General features: G+C 38.2%; 1 protein-coding gene across 1 annotated transcript in view; it reads left to right on the forward strand.

The window, feature by feature from the left end:
* The first annotated feature begins 964 nt into the window (after positions 1 to 964).
* ARFGEF1 (ARF guanine nucleotide exchange factor 1) overlaps positions 965 to 15,847 on the forward strand; it is a 147,385-nt gene continuing 132,502 nt past the window's right edge. The window contains exon 1 of the mRNA XM_080801137.1: positions 965 to 1,600. Within this exon, the coding sequence (XP_080657263.1) occupies positions 1,477 to 1,600 (124 nt within the window). The 5' untranslated portion in view covers positions 965 to 1,476. The remainder of the gene's footprint in view (positions 1,601 to 15,847) is intronic.

The raw sequence follows: 15,847 nt of genomic DNA on the forward strand, positions 1-15,847 counted from the left end.
CAGAAGTGAGAGACACTTAACAATTTGGCAATCAGTAGCTTTGAACTTGTAGGCACGCACCTAAATCACTGTATCAATTCTTCACATATATTTTACGGCATTCTTCATGATTGTATGCTCTGAACTAAACACGGTAAAAGTCTTAATTTTTCTTTGGTATCAAAGCAGACACATGGTCACATGTTTCTGGTAATCTGTATTTAAAGCTTTTCTATTCTTAAACTGGTTTTTATGTCCTCACTGCATCTTAGTATTAAAAGCACAGAAACACAAAGCTCTAATGGACCTCATCAACTCGAAATATTTACCTGTTGGCTTAACTTCAGGCTCAATTCAGAAAGAATCTGAAATCTACAGTTCACCGATTTATCCTACAGAGATTAAAAAAAAAAAAAAAAGTGAAACATGCCTGAATCCATGTCAAATTGGTTTTAGTTTACTCTTCCTAAGAGAGACTCCTCCTTGAGGTAGTCCGAGGGTACGGGCACGGTCCTGGATAGCAGTTTTGCACATCTAGTAAGGAAATTTAGAGTCGAGCGCGGCAGGTAGAAACACTGTACGGCTGAGAATGGGCGATGCGGGTGTTTCTGTGACCCCCGGAGCGGAAGGGACTGCACTTCCACTCACGGGACCTTCAGGAAGTCGGAGAAGTGCAAGCACCGTAGCTGGGAGTCCTTTACACCCCGTGGGAGTAAGGGTACCAGGGGTCCTCCGCCCGGCAGCGGAGCCGCCCTGAGGTGCCTGCCCGGCGCCGCAGGGCGTCCGCCACGCCCCACGCCGCCCTGCAGGAGAACGCAGGAGGCGACGAGGCCCCGCCGGGCCACCGTAGCGCTGCGGATCGGGCCTCTCCTCCCGCGCCGCCCTCCGCCCCCAGCCTCCCCGCGCCGCGGCAGCTCTGGGCTGGTAGCGCCGCCGCCGCCGCCGCCGCCGCCGCTGCTTCCTCCTCTGCAGCCGTTCGGCCGCTGCGTGACGCGTCGTTTCCTCCCAACATGGCGGCCGGGGCAGGTCGGCGGTGATGGAGGCCAGTCCGCTGCCGCGGCGGGTGTTAATCCCCACAGTAGCCAGGGCAGCGGTGTTCTCTCTGGGTTTCTGAGACGCCGCCGCCGCCGCCGCCTTGTCCCTCGACTCCCGGCAGACGGCCGCCCGGGCTGGGCTCCCTCGCCGCCCCTGGGCCGGAGGGGCGAGTGAGGGGGGTGGCCGGGAAGCGACCCCAGGCCGGGAGAAGCGGCCGTCCGACGGGCGCGGCCCTCAAGGGGCGGCCTCTCAAGGGCTGGTGAAGATCTCCGCGCCCCTTGTCCGCACCGCGGCTGCTCCCACCTGCCTGTCCCTTCGTGATCCCGCCGCTGCCCTCCACGCCTCCTCTCCCCCACGTCCACCCCCTCTTCTTTCTCTTTTCTCTTCCTCCCCCTCCTCCTCCTCCCCTCCAGCCGCTGGGAGCCGCGGGTCGGACGAGCCGCCGCCTCCTTCTCTGCGTCCATGTATGAGGGGAAGAAGACGAAAAACATGTTCCTGACCCGGGCCCTGGAGAAGATTTTGGCCGACAAGGAAGTGAAGAAGGCGCATCACTCCCAGCTGCGCAAAGCGTGCGAGGTGGCGTTAGGTGAGCGGGGAGGAGGCCCCGGGGTAGGGGGGGCGGCGCGGAAGCCGCCACGGGAGGTGGGGTCGTCTGGGACTGCCTTAGGCCGGCGCCACTGACCTCAGGGAGCCCTCGCGAAGCTCTTTGCTCGCCGGCTGGAGTTGACAGTAACTCGGCTGGATGTGGGGCAGAGGCAGGGTGGAGGAGGAAGGGCAGTTAGCGAGGCTCCGGGAACGCGGCAGGGCTTGGAATCGACTTGAGAGTATCGAGATTTTGTTGGTGGACCGTGCGGTGTGGACGGGCTAGCACCCTTTGTGATGAGCAGATGATGAGCTGTTGTTTATTAGCTTGGAAATTGAGGTAGAGCTGATTCGTCAAGATTGGGCGTGGGAAGGGTTCCGTATCGTAATTTTGATAACTTTGTCTATTGGTGTGGTACTTTGGAAGATAGGCCGAAGTTGTTCCCTTGTTGACAGTCTTGAGAAGGGGTTGCAAGAGGTATAGCCCATTCTGACATCTCTCCTCCTCCGCCACAGGAAAAACAGAGTGATGTTGTTTGTGACTGGGCTGACCTGGAAGAACAAGACCAGAGGTTAAGGGGTGGGGGTGGCAATATAAAAGCCAGGAAGGGAAGGACCTTTAAATATGCTGGCTTTAGTGACAAGGAAGGGAGGGCTTGGAATGGGGAAAATGAAAAAGACAATGACACCCACCAGCCACATGTCTGGACAGTGGCAGCTGCTCTCAAGCTTGAATTCTGATTTATAGTTCAGACGGAGGAGATCTAGTGTACTGAATCCCATAGCAGTGTAAATCCAAACAATACCTATAGTGAGGACAAGCAGATGAAGAATTGTTAAAGGGGGAACACTGATCTATTGCATCCATTAAAGATGAAATCGTTTAGGGAAAGACCAGGACATTTAACACAAAGATTAATTCCTAATGCTTCTGTTTTTATTTTATAGCAGTGGAAATAGACTACATGAAATTGACAAGAAAATCATGCTTGTTAAATGGGCTTTGGAAGAAGAGTTCTTGAAGGGGAAAAAATCCGGAAAACTTAAATGTGTGTTAAAGTAAAGAGTGAAGACAGGAAAGACCTTTTAATTATTAAAATAGAGTACTTTAAAAAAAAAAAAAAACTTGGCACAATAAGCTATACTGTTTTTCTTTTTAAGCTATTTTAAGGTGTTATGCTTTGAAAAATATTACTGAAGAAATTTCATTAAAATTTTTTTGAATCTGTAATATAGTGGGTTTAAGTTTAGTCCTTTGGCCCTTCGTGAATCAGAAATTCATCTTTTTATCCTTGTAGCTAGTGAAATACTGTTCTGAGTGTATGAGACAACCTTGTTTAGCGAAAAAAATTGAATTTATGTAGGTCCCGAAAGGAATAATTATTAAATTGAGGTGGTATGAGGGAAGAGATGATTTTTGAGTTTTTTTAAAAGAATTATGTGTAGGTTTATAAATAACTTGCAGGTTAAAGGACTTAAGAGATACAAAGTAAAGTTTTAGTTTGAGACCAGATTTTTCCATGTTAATTTTATTTTTAGTATATTAAGTAGTAAGTATTAGACCGATGAAATGGAGTGTATTTTTTATACACATTTTTTTTCCCGCTCCAAAATGCCAATAAGTTGAGCGTGTTTTGATGGAGAGTTCTGTGGAAGGAGAATTGGGGATCCTGGGTTTAAATCCCAGGTCTGTTACATTGCAGTTAAGTCATTGGGCCTTAGTTTCCTTCCTTGTAAATCAGGATATTGAACTTAATTATTATAAGGTTACATTTCCTCTAATATGCCATGACTGTGAACACAGTTTGGTTAACTTGTGCACTGAGTATTCCTGCCCTTCTTGATTGGCATCTTTAGAGGGCTTAAGGCTTGGTCCTTGCTGTATCTAGATTTAGGAGCTGCTTGGTAGTGTGTGTTAGGTGTACTGGGAATTGTCTTTTGCAGATTTTGCTGGTTTTACTTTTTTGCCTGCCTCTTGCATATAGTTAGCAGAAGCTTGTTATGAGAAGTATGACTACCCAGGCAAGGACTAGGCAACACAATACTTTTTTAAAGCTGTATAAGGCTTTTTCTCAAATTTTATAAAAGTTATGTTTAGTCTCCTGCAAAATCTCATTGATCTCAAGATAGTGGATCACTAATGGATGAACTTTGTTTCTTTCCTTCTAGTCATCCATATACATTATCACAAATTGGTAGGGATAACCCCTTTCATTTTTACAAAAAGTGTAATGTTTTACAATAAGATGGTGTCTTCAAATATGTATTGTCCCTGGAAGCTATTATAAGTCTCCTCTTTTCTCTTCATTATTGAGAATCCAGACCCACTTTGGTCTCTTGATAATCGCTGTGGCCATCAAGCAGGAATGGTAAACTGGAAAGGACTGATCTAGATAGGTTGTGAGTGGGTAGGAGTTGGATGGTGGAAGCATAGAAGTGAGTGCTATAATCCTTCTAAATACACTTTCTAAATAACCCTTCTAAATACACCTGCCTGCATTCTTCGTCCTCCCCACCCCCAAATATTTATTGAGCACCTACCAAGGAGCTGAATGGAGACAGAATAAACAGAAAAGTATATAGTATGTCAGACTTTCAATCCTTTTGTGTTTTAAAATCATTTTATTGCCATGTGAGGTGATTTCAGAGCACTGGTATTCAAAATTCTGTTACCTTTTAACAATGGCCAGTTATAAATAGTTTTTCTGTAAATAATACTGTTGAAATTACAGTTCATCACATATTCTTAAGAAAATGATATTTTTTTGGTTAAAGTAAAACTTTTAGCACACCTTATCAAGATCAGAAGAGATTTCACTTTATTAAAAACAAAATTCATCCTCAAAGATACCACATAAAGGAAATTCTATTTTATTTTCACACAAAAAAATAATGAAAACTTTAAAGGGTGTGCAGATTATTTAAAATTTTTATCAAATTATCTTACATTTCAGACTTTTTTTTGAAGTACAGAATGGTTTAAAAAAAAAAAACAAAAAACAAAAACCTTCACATCTACATTGTTACAATCCGTGTGAAGCCCAGGGGCGAAACAGCTCCAGGTTGCCCTCTCTTGGTTCCTGCCCCACTACAGCTTTCTGCAGCTAAGACAACTCTGCAGAGGCCTTCTAGGCTGCCCTAGCTTAGCGTGATCCATTCCTGCTCTCTAGAATCCTGAATTAAAAATAGTCTGGCCATCTGCTGGCAGATGAGACAACAGCTGAGCTATTTTTAGTTTCAAAGAATTTAGGATTGTTGCAGGATCTGACTTGAAGGTAGCATTGTTTGTCTCAGGGGGAGGGTGCATTTGCGCCCTATTCCAGTCAGGCCTCTTAAGTTTCAGGAGTTTCTTTGATGTTAGGGCTATGACTAGTTCAACTTCGGCTGCTAACATCAGGTATGGACAAAGATATTCTGCAAATGTTAAGATGAACTAGTTCAAGTTTGGAAGCCGGCACTGATACAGAATAGGAGTGAAAAGGGTGACCACAAGAAGGTTTTAGAGGCAAGGGAGGCATGCAGGGGCATTCATAAGGGTGGAATCCCTTGAGATATAGGAGAATGGAGAAAAAGAGGATTTTGAGGGAAGTAATTTTTGCATCAGACAGCGTATGAATTTGTGTTGTTTATTGTATCCTAAAGTGATCCTACTGATTTAGTTTATTTAAGAGTCTGTTACCTGTAATTATAGTTACCCCCAGAAATGTAGATGTAACATTTTATAGAAATTTACAGAACTTCCTACTATACCTCCAGTCCCACCCTTATTTTGGTTAGCAGTGTTATAAAAAAGGGATATTTGGGTGGAGGGGAATTACTTGAGTGCTGTTGACCCCAATTTTATGCTACTTTTGGTAATACCAAATTTTGTTACTCTTCACCTTTTGTGGAAAAAAAAAGTGATTTATTCCTAAATAATATGCTGCAGTGAACATTTTAATTAGAATTTAAATCCATTAGCAAATCTCCTTTTAAACCTTCCTCAATATCTAAGGTAAAAGGTGTTTTCAGTAAGTCAGACTGCCAGAATTTTTGAGGTAGCTAGGAGAAAAGAGTAGTGAAATGAAATGATTGATGAAAGATTCTGTTAAGTTTGAGTTGAAAAGGTAAGTTTGGGTCTCAGTGTATATTCTTTCCATTGTGAAGATTTAGAATGCACATTAACATAGTTGAGATTCTGGAAAGTCTTCTAAGAAAGATATCTGCTCTGTTCTGCTTATTGAAGTTTTTCTTAATTTATTTGACCCTTTTCAGAGTCTCTTAACACCTCTGTGAAACATTGTTCCTTGGAATTTACTTTGGGACACTATTAAAGGGAAAGAAAGGCCCTAATTACTGATAAGGTATAGATATAATACAGTGGATATAATAGCCCAACATAAACATGAGACCATTCTCCAGATTAGTGATTGTGTTTTGGGAAGGCAGTTCTGTTGGCAGTGAAGGAAGAAGAAAGTCAGAAATAAGGAGCGGTTGGAAGGAATGGTATCAGATCACAGGACTGTTTGCTTACTAGCTCTTTGTTTCCCATCCCATCTAACGGCAACCAACTGGTTGTCTCTCCTGGTAATATTTAACTTGTAGAGAGGAACGTCTGTTGGTAATTGTTTTTTCAACGCAGAATAAAAATGTATTGTGAATGGGAAATAATTTGGGGAAATACTTCTCATGATACACCTTACAGAGTGAAGGAGGGGATATTTGAAAAGGGAAAATGGATGAAAAAATTATTGTTGCCATTCAAAGTTAGATATGTTTTTCATTCAGATACTAGTTGTGCTAGCGGTATGCCAGGTATTATTCCAGTGCTGGGCATATGGCACTGAACCAAACATACTTTCATGGAACTTACTTTCTAGTTTACTGAGGCTAACAGTAAAAAACAAACTAACATGAATTGTCAGATTGTTATTTTCTGAAGCAGTAGTTCAGAAGGGTAAAGGGAGAATGGCCCAGGAGTGCAATTTTAGATAAGGATGTCAGGAAAGGCCTTTCTCTGAAGTGACATTTCAGCGGAGAATTGACAGAACAGAGAGATTCAGCCTTTTAGGTACGTGGATGAAATAGAGGTAACAGTAAGACAGTGTGTGGTTGGTGCTTTTCCAAGTTGAAAGATTTAGGTGACTGAGGGGAGAGTAAGAGAGAGAGAGATGGAAGAGGAGAGCAACTTTGGATTTTATCATATCTGTGATGGAAGCCATTGCAGAGTTTTGTATAAGAGAGTGATACAGCAGATTTACATGTTAAAGGGCTCACTGGTAGTGATTTAGATTAGGCAGGGGTAGGGGGGTGGGGGAGTGTATGAGAATTGTTTGCATTTGGAATATATTTTGAAGGAGTCCCCTGAATTTGCTGATGGGTTGCTTGTATGACAACAGACTAGTTGCCAGAGCTACAGGTTGTTAGCGAGGGCATTCACCATGATGAGGAGGAACACCAGGAGAGAAATAACCTTTAGGAAATAAGTTGTTACAGTAAAACATTTTCATCCAACCCTTTATATATATTTTATAATTTTTTAATGATAGAATTTCCTGATGATATTATAGGATACTTTCTACTGAGAAAAGGAATCAATTAAAATGATAGGTTATTTCCAACTGAGAATATATAAAATAATTTTAAATTTGAGTTGGTAGGGTTTTTTGGTGAGCTTTTTTTTTTTTTCCCTGAGAGAGCTAACTTTCACGAATAAACAACTGGCCTAGTCCCTTTTTGCGATAGGATCTTTGCAGATTTAATTAGTTGAGGATCTCCAGATGAAATCATCTTGGATTCAGAGTAGGTTCCAAATCCTGTGACTGGTGTCCTTATAAGTGGAGGAAGGGACAGGAAGACCCATGAAGGAAGAAGACCATGTGAAAATGGAGGTAGAAATTGGAGTTATACTGTCATAAATAAGCCAAGGAACACCTGTAGTCACCAGAATCTACGAAGAGGCAAGAAGGATTCTTTCCTGGAGCCTTCAGAGATAGCTCAGATATCTGGGCTCCAGAACTGTGAGAACAAATTTCTGTTATTTTAAGCCATCAAGTTTGTGATAATGTGTGAATGCAGCCCTAGAAAACTAATAAAAGTTCCCTTTATCCTAACTTTTCAGACCCAGTTTGATTTGAGTTTCCATTTATAGAGTATACCATGTATGTGTTGAAATAGTCAAATGCAGTCTTTGGCTAATTTCTATCTCATAAATCCAGACAGTAGTTATTCTGAGGCTTTAGTGTGTGTGAGTCTCTTGAAAAAGTTCTTTTAAAAGGATACTGGGACCAAGTATTTAAAAAGTTTATGTTCTTTTAGTATTTTTGTTTTGCTTATTAGACTTGATATAACTACATAGGTCTATATAGCCTGTGTTACCTTCTCATCCAGGAAGGACTGTAAAAAACAATCTATAAAATACTTCATATCACAGTATTACCTCTGGTAGGATCTTTAGAAAAATTCATGTGGGACATTTAATATTTTTCACTCAACTTTGAATCACTTAATCAGCTGTTTAATAACTGTCTAGAAACTTGCTAAGGAATGAAATAATAAAAATATAAGCAGACAAAGTAGGTATCATGAAGGTCAAGTACTTTATTCAGAGGAGAATCCCATTGTCTTTACTCTGTTTACTTTTAATTATACATAAGTCCAATGAATTGGCAGTTTACTCTTTTTGTTTTTTAAAATAAACAAAACCTTTTTTAAAAACCATTTCCAAAAGTAAAACGGGAAAAAAATAACCCATGACACTGTTAGGTAAAGATAGCCATTGCTGATTTTATAAAAAGCAACTTTGTTGAGGTATAATTTACATAGTATAAAATCTGCCCATTAAAAAAAATTAATCTCTATACTGAACATGGGTCTAAAACAGCCCCAAGATCGAGAGTTGCATGTTCTTCTGAGTCAGTCAGGCACCCCCAAACTGCCCATTTTAAATGTAATGATTTTTACTAAACTCATTGAGTTGTGCAGCCATAACCATAATCCAGTTACGGCATACTTCCATTACCCCAGTAAAATCTCTGGTGACTATTTATAGTTAATCCCTGGTACCTCCCACAGCTCTAGGTGTCCACTGATCTGCTTTCTGTGTCTAGATTAGCCTTTTCTGTATATTTCTTGTAAGTATTCATCATACAGATAGAGTCTTTTGTGTCTGGCGTCTTCCACTGAGCATGTTTTTGAGGTTCATTCATCTTGTAGCACGTATCAATATTTTATTTCTTTTTATTAATAAATAGTATTCTAGAGTGTGGATGTACCACATTTTGTTTATTCACCAGTTTTGATGGACGTTTGGGTTGAATGAATAATGCTGCTGTGAATATTTGTGTGTAATATTTATATAGTTACTACCTAGGAGTAGAATTGCTGTGTCATATGATAAATCTATGTTTAACTTTTTAAGAAACTAAGTTGTTTTCCAAGTAGCTACATCCTTTTATATCTTCATCAGCAACATAGGAGGGTTTCTCATATGTCCTTGCCAGCCAAAGATTATTACTGTCTTTTTTATTTTAGCCATCTTAGTGATAGTAAGTGTTAATTCTTTGAAACCCTATTAACTTTTTGAGGTATTTTTTCCATACTTTATTCTGACAACACAACACACACAGATCTAGTCTTCAAAAATTGAGCTAGTTAATTTATAAGGCAATAGTAAGAAGGAAAAAGAAATAGCTGACATTTATTATTTACTGTATGCCAAGTTCTGTGCCAGTTACTTTATTGTCTTTATCTCAGTTTGTCCTCCAGACAACCCTGTATGTTTTGGTGCTGTTACTATCTGCAGTTTGCAAATGAAGAAACAGGTTTAGAGCTTATGTTTGGTAGTGTTAAAATATGAGTGAGTCTTTTGGGCCTAATGTGTTTGACCTGACCTGCGCCCTTACCCACAAATCTTTATTTATAATTAACAAATTACAAAAAGGGACAGAAGGGCCTCCATGGAAAAAGAGTTACTGTTAAGAAAGAGAAAGGGCAAAATACAGAACAAAGAAACAGCTATCTAACAGCAGTATAGAAAAATACTGCTCTCTACATTTCAGTGATTCTCAGAGGTATTTATGTACTATATGTTAATAATGGCATCTCTGAATCTGTCATACAAAAAAACCATTTTGTGATCTGCTTAAGTCAGCCAGATTCATGTGTGTTTCTGTGTATGTAAGATTTTAAGTAAAATTTTAAAGTAAGATTTTAATAATTTAAGCCATTTGGAAAATACAGCTGTCCCATGACATTCCCAGGGATTCTGGTGATCTTATGGTACCTGAGTTCCTTGTCTTTAAAAAATATTCCAATTTTTTATCTTAGTATTTTATAGCATTTTAAAATCATTTTAAGAATTGAAACAAAAACAAACTCTTATTAAAGTGTTATCTTATAGGAAGTAAGACTCTGTTACCTAAAAATAATTGTTTATGTTTGTGGAGTTATGCTGCCATAAATAAGCCAAGGAACTCCTGTAGTCACCAGAATCTACGAAGAGGCAAGAAGGATTCTTTCCTGGAGCCTTCAGAGATAGCTCAGATATCTGGGCTCCAGAACTGTGAGAACAAATTTCTGTTATTTTAAGCCATCAAGTTTGTGATAATGTATGAATGCAGCCCTGGAAAACTAATAAAAGTTCCCTTTATCCTAACTTTTCAGACCCAGTTTGATTTGAGTTTCCATTTATAGAGTATACCATGTATGTGTACAAACAGTCATGAGTCTCCATAAATTCAGTGGCTTTCGTAAGTATATAATTATTGTGGGGTGCCTGGTGGCTCATTTGTTTAAGTGTCCAAATTCTTGATTTTGGCTCAGGTCATGATCTCAGGGTTGTGAGATCCAGCCCTCTGTGGGGCTCTGTGCTCAGCAGGAGTCTGCTTGAAAATCCCCCCTCCCCCCCAGGCATGCACATCCTTTCTCTCTAAAGTAAGTAAATAAAATTGAAATAAATATAATTATTGTGTGATTTTCATAACTCTCAATTGTATAGTCTCTCATTATTATTTCATATGCATTTTCTATATATATATTTTGTCTTCCTACTAAGCATTTTATTTTAATAATGTGTCCTGTTTTTTGTGTGTTTTTTTTTTTTTTTTTTTTTTTTTTTTTTTTTTTTTTTTTTAAATTTTTATTTATTTGACAGGCAGAGATTACAAGTAGGCAGAGAGGAAGACAGAGAGAGAGAGGAGGAAGCAGGCTCCCTGCTGAGCAGAGAGCCCGATGCGGGACTTGATCCCAGGACCCTGGGATCACGACCCGAGCCCAAGGCAGAGGCTTTAACCCACTGAGCCACCCAGGCGCCCTGTGTGTTTTTTTTTAAAGTTTTTATTTATTTATTTGAGAGAGAGAGGGACAGAGATAGCAACAGAGATAGCACGGGAAGGAGAGAGAGAAGCAGGCTCCCTGCTCAGCAGGGAGCCTGATAGTGGGCTGCATCCCAGGACCCTGAGATGATAACCTGAGCTGAAGGCTGACACTTAACCCACTGAGCCACCCAGGTGCTCCTGTTCCTGTTGCAAAGTGTTATTTGAGTTTGGGGACATTTCCATTTAAATTCTGCTACACAGAGTTTTCTTAACATATTTTCTTTCTTTTTTTTTTTTAAAGATTTATTTATTTATTTATTTGACAGAGAGAGAGAGATCACAGTAGACAGAGGCAGGCAGAGAGAGAGAGAGGGAAGCAGGCTCCCTGCTGAGCAGAGAGCCCGATGTGGGACTCGATCCCAGGACCCTGAGGTCATGACCCAAGCCGAAGGCAGCAGCTTAACCCACTGAGCCACCCAGGCGCCCCTCTTAACATATTTTCTTAATCCCTGCAAAATTCATTGAATATTATGTATATAGAATTATGTGCGGTAAACACTAAGATTGAGTTTGCTGGCAGAGTGTGGTCATTTATGGCTCTTGTTCCTTAGGTAGAATTGTCATAAATGTACTCTACCTGTGCTAGGTGCAAGTATACAGCCATCTGCTGAGGAAGACAAGAGTTTTCATTCTCTTTAGAGTTATTGGTTTGGACTTATTTTTATGTAACCATTCCTTTTCATCTTTTCTTTGCAATTTTTTTTCTGTTGTAAAAGTAGAAAACGAAAACCTGAAACTCCCCTTTATAATCAGAATGTGTATATTTTTGTTCTTTATAGATTTTGACTTTTTTGGTGCTTATTTTCTTGAATTTATTAGGATATAATAGCAAGTATTTAATAGGTTCATTTTCTCCCATTGAATTGACAGGTAAAAAACAGTTATGAAGTTAAAAAGTATTTTATTCTTAAATTATTGATTATTAATTTTTATTATCATAGTGCCTCACATGATATCTGACAGGATTAATTAGTCCTCATGTCTTATTTTTTATAATGTTGCTTTACCCCCCAAACTTTAGTATTTTATTTTTTGTACTTTAATACTTACTTTTAGTGTCTTACTAATGTAATGCTTAGCTTGTCTTACCATTTATTTTTATAAGATTAAAAGTGTTATAGCTGGAAAGAAGTTGATTATTTTACCTATTTTGTTGGGCTCTCATGCCTATTCCCTAAATTTTAATTCTTATGTAGTGATTTGAGAATGTGTTTAATGTGTTGACAAGCCAAAGCTTATGTATAATTTCTAATGTGCTTGTTGTATCTTTAGAAATGAAAATGGAACCACTTGAATCTTCTAATAGTGAATAGAAATAAAGTGTTAAAAAAAAAGTGTGGTATGTTTGATACCAGTTAATAATTAAATTAACAATTAAGACTTAATAATTGAGCTTTTAAAATTTATATCAGTGTCCAAAATAGGGATTTTATGATGATTAGAGAACCGTTTTACTACAAGATACATGGACAGAAATTAATCTTAATCAGAATGTATTTGTTATAAATACAGTGATGAATCTCTGTGTTTGTATCTATGAAGTGAAATTACTTTATTCTTTTTGTTCTCACCCCAACCCCATTTCTGAGGCTATTGGAGAAGACTCTTTCTTCAATGGCAAATTAAGAGGAAATGTACCTTTTTTGGTTAATATGTAGCACACACACTTCTTTCCCTTAAAAAGTCAACGAATATGCCAAAGTATGGTATCTTAAACTTCTATATGTGATTATATATTCATTGAGTTATATTCCTTTTGAAATAGTTAAAACAAGTATTTTTTTCAGTTTATAATTTTCTTTTACATTTCAAAAAGCACACTTGATTAAATGATTAATATGCCGAAATCTGATTTCCCTGTAAAAAAGTTAGGCATTCGAATTATCATCATTGTAATTATTTTTGTTTGGTTGGTTTTTCTTGGTTTGAAAGAAAAATGTCTTTGGGAAAGATTAGTCTTTCTGTTTCATTACTAAACTAAAATCGTATTTATGAGTATTTACTGAGCAGTTTTAAATCTTAAATTGAATATCCTTTGAATTTTTTTAACACCACCTCCTAAATGGTTTCTACCAATTTGGTCTCATTGAATACCACTTATGAAAAATATAAACAAGTAGGTGGCATTGAGGGCTCATCAGTCAGATACCATGTTATGCACTGTGCTAATTTGAATTGAGAATGACTGATGGAACAAGATGTGATAAAATGCTTTTGAAAATGCTCATTAAAGCTTTCTACCTTTAACATTTATTGAAGTTACATGATCTTTGACTAATAGCAAATAAGGAGCTTTGATTGCCACTCATGCATGCTTAATGCTATTCTGTGTAATTAAGACCTCTCATTAGTTTGCTTGACTAAAATTTCTTAATGTAAAGTTTTTGTTGATTCATTAAATTAATGTCCCCAAATATTTTGTCAGGGATAGTCACTGTTAATAATTTGGCTTTCCAGGAGATGTGTAAGAAAATAAAAATATCTTTGAGTTTGGAAATTAAATGTCAAGAATGTTTGCTGTTCCTCAGGTTTTCATGTTTATTTTTTATTTTTTATTTTATTTATTTATTTTAAAAGATTTATTTATTTATTTATTTGACACAGAGGGAGAGATCACAAGTAGGCAAAGAGAGACCGGAAGCAGGCTCCCTTCTGAGCAGAGAGCCCGATGCGGAGCTTGATCCCAGGACCCTGAGATCATGACCTGAGTAGAAGGCAGAGGCCCAACCCACCCAGCCACCCAGCCTCTGCCCCTCATGTTTATTTTTTAAACTTTTGTCCTGAAATTTTCACTTAAAAATTTATCACAGTATTTCAGTTCCTTTTTTTGGAACCACTCCTTTTATGTTCATTTCCTACCTGACCCTCCTTATCTCTCTTCTTTTCCTTTTCAAACCTCAGAATCATAAGAGCATTGATACAGTAATACATTCTTGATTCCTAAAAGCATATTTTAAAGAAATTGAGGCAATTTAAAAATCATCAGAAAGTAACCGTTCATCTGGTTAATATCCCTTGATGTGACCTCCCAAATGACCACTAAATTGTGGAAATGGAGGAAAATTCATTCCATTGTGGAAAACCAGATTAATGGCAATCTGTTTCTAGATCTGGAAGGAATGAGAAGCTAAAAGGATGAGCAATAACCTAAGTATTTAACAAAGATGTCTAATGTAGGGATAATTCTTTTTTCCTAAATGAAAGAAGATTAATTTGAAATTGCAAACAAAGTAATAATCAGAGACATTTTGAAATGGCTGCACTAAAAAAAAACTTTACATGCTAACTGCCATATTCTAGGAAGAAAAAAAGCTCAAAAGACATTCTTAAAAGTTTCAATCTGTGGATATTCTTTAAAATTAAGGATAAAAACTATATGCCATAAATATCTAGGCAGAGAAAATAAGCTTTCAAAGAAGGAATTGTAATTTTAGTTTAAGATTGCAAGGAAGAGTTTTACCCTTGCTAAACCTAAGTAGTACAAATTTGCTGAAAATGATAGAACAGCAACAGCAACTCTGGTAATAAAGTGAAATATACTGTTTCACGTCTTTTTTTTTCTTTTTTTTTTTTTTTAAGATTTTATTTATTTATTTGACAGACAGAGATCACAAGTAGGCAGAGAGGCAGGCAGAGAGAGAGGGGGAAGCAGGCTCCCTGCGGAGCAAAGAGCCGGATGCGGGGCTCGTTCCCAGGACCCTGGGAATCATGACCTGAGCCGAAGGCAGAGGCTTTAACCGACTGAGCCACCCAGGCGCCCCTATTTTTTCTTTTTTTTTTAATCTGTGCCTTATCCTGCTTCTCTGTCTTGTTTTTTCGTTGTTCCTTTCTTTCCTCTCTTTCCCTGTCTCCTTCAGATGAATCCACTCCTTTCTCTCATCCCTTTTATTTCAAATAATTTCAAATAATATTTTTCTTCCCTTCAAATAACATCTAAAAATTGTTAGAAAATAATCAGACATGTTGTGAAGATCTCTGTACAGATTCATCTATCGTTGTGCTCTTTATGACTACTAAAAGTTGAAAGTAAGGTTGTCAACAATATGGGGTGGGTTAAATAAATAATGGTGTTTGGAATACTACAAAGCACTGAACAGTGAGTGACATGTTGGAAATATATTCATTGATGTAGGAAGATAAATGAGTGGAAATATATAAAAGTTACATAATCTGTTATATAATTGTATATTAGTGTTTATCTTTGAACAAGTATATATAGGTATACATAGAAGAAGTGTTGCAAATATAAGGAAATTTTGACACATATATAGAGAGACCTGTTCCATTGTCTTGTTTTTCAGTAGAACTACAATATATCTATAAGGTTGTTATAGAAGTATATGTCATTAAAGAATTTATAGCTCTAAAGAACTTCTTTTTATTTATTTATTTATTTTTTAAAGATTTTGTTTATTTATTTGACAGAGATCACAGGTAGGCAGAGTGGCAGGCAGAGAGAGAGAGAGAGAGGAGGAAGCAGGCTCCCTGCTGAGCAGAGAGCCCGATGCGGGGCTCCATCCCAGGACCCCAAGATCATAACCTGAGCAGAAGGCAGAGGCTTAACCCACTGAGCCACTCAGGTGCCCCAGAACTTCTATATATTAATTTTTCATATTATTTGTTTTCCTGCCCAGGCCTGTGGTATTTAAATGTAGAGAAAGGAGGGAAAAAAAAAAAAGATAAGTAGTCGCCTTTGTATTGATGTAAAAAATAAAACTGAGAAAGAAGATGGAGGATATCAAAGCTAGCTGATTGAATGATAGTCACATTTATTTACCACCATGTCAGCCTGGTACTAAACACAGGGACAGTTCAAATGTGTCTTTGGTATTGCTTAGAGACCCTAATTATCAAATAAAAATTGATTGTATTCTAGGCTTCATCAGTTATTAGCT

This window comes from Martes martes, assembly GCF_963455335.1.
Source record: "Martes martes genome assembly, chromosome: 4".
NCBI lineage: Eukaryota > Metazoa > Chordata > Mammalia > Carnivora > Mustelidae > Martes > Martes martes.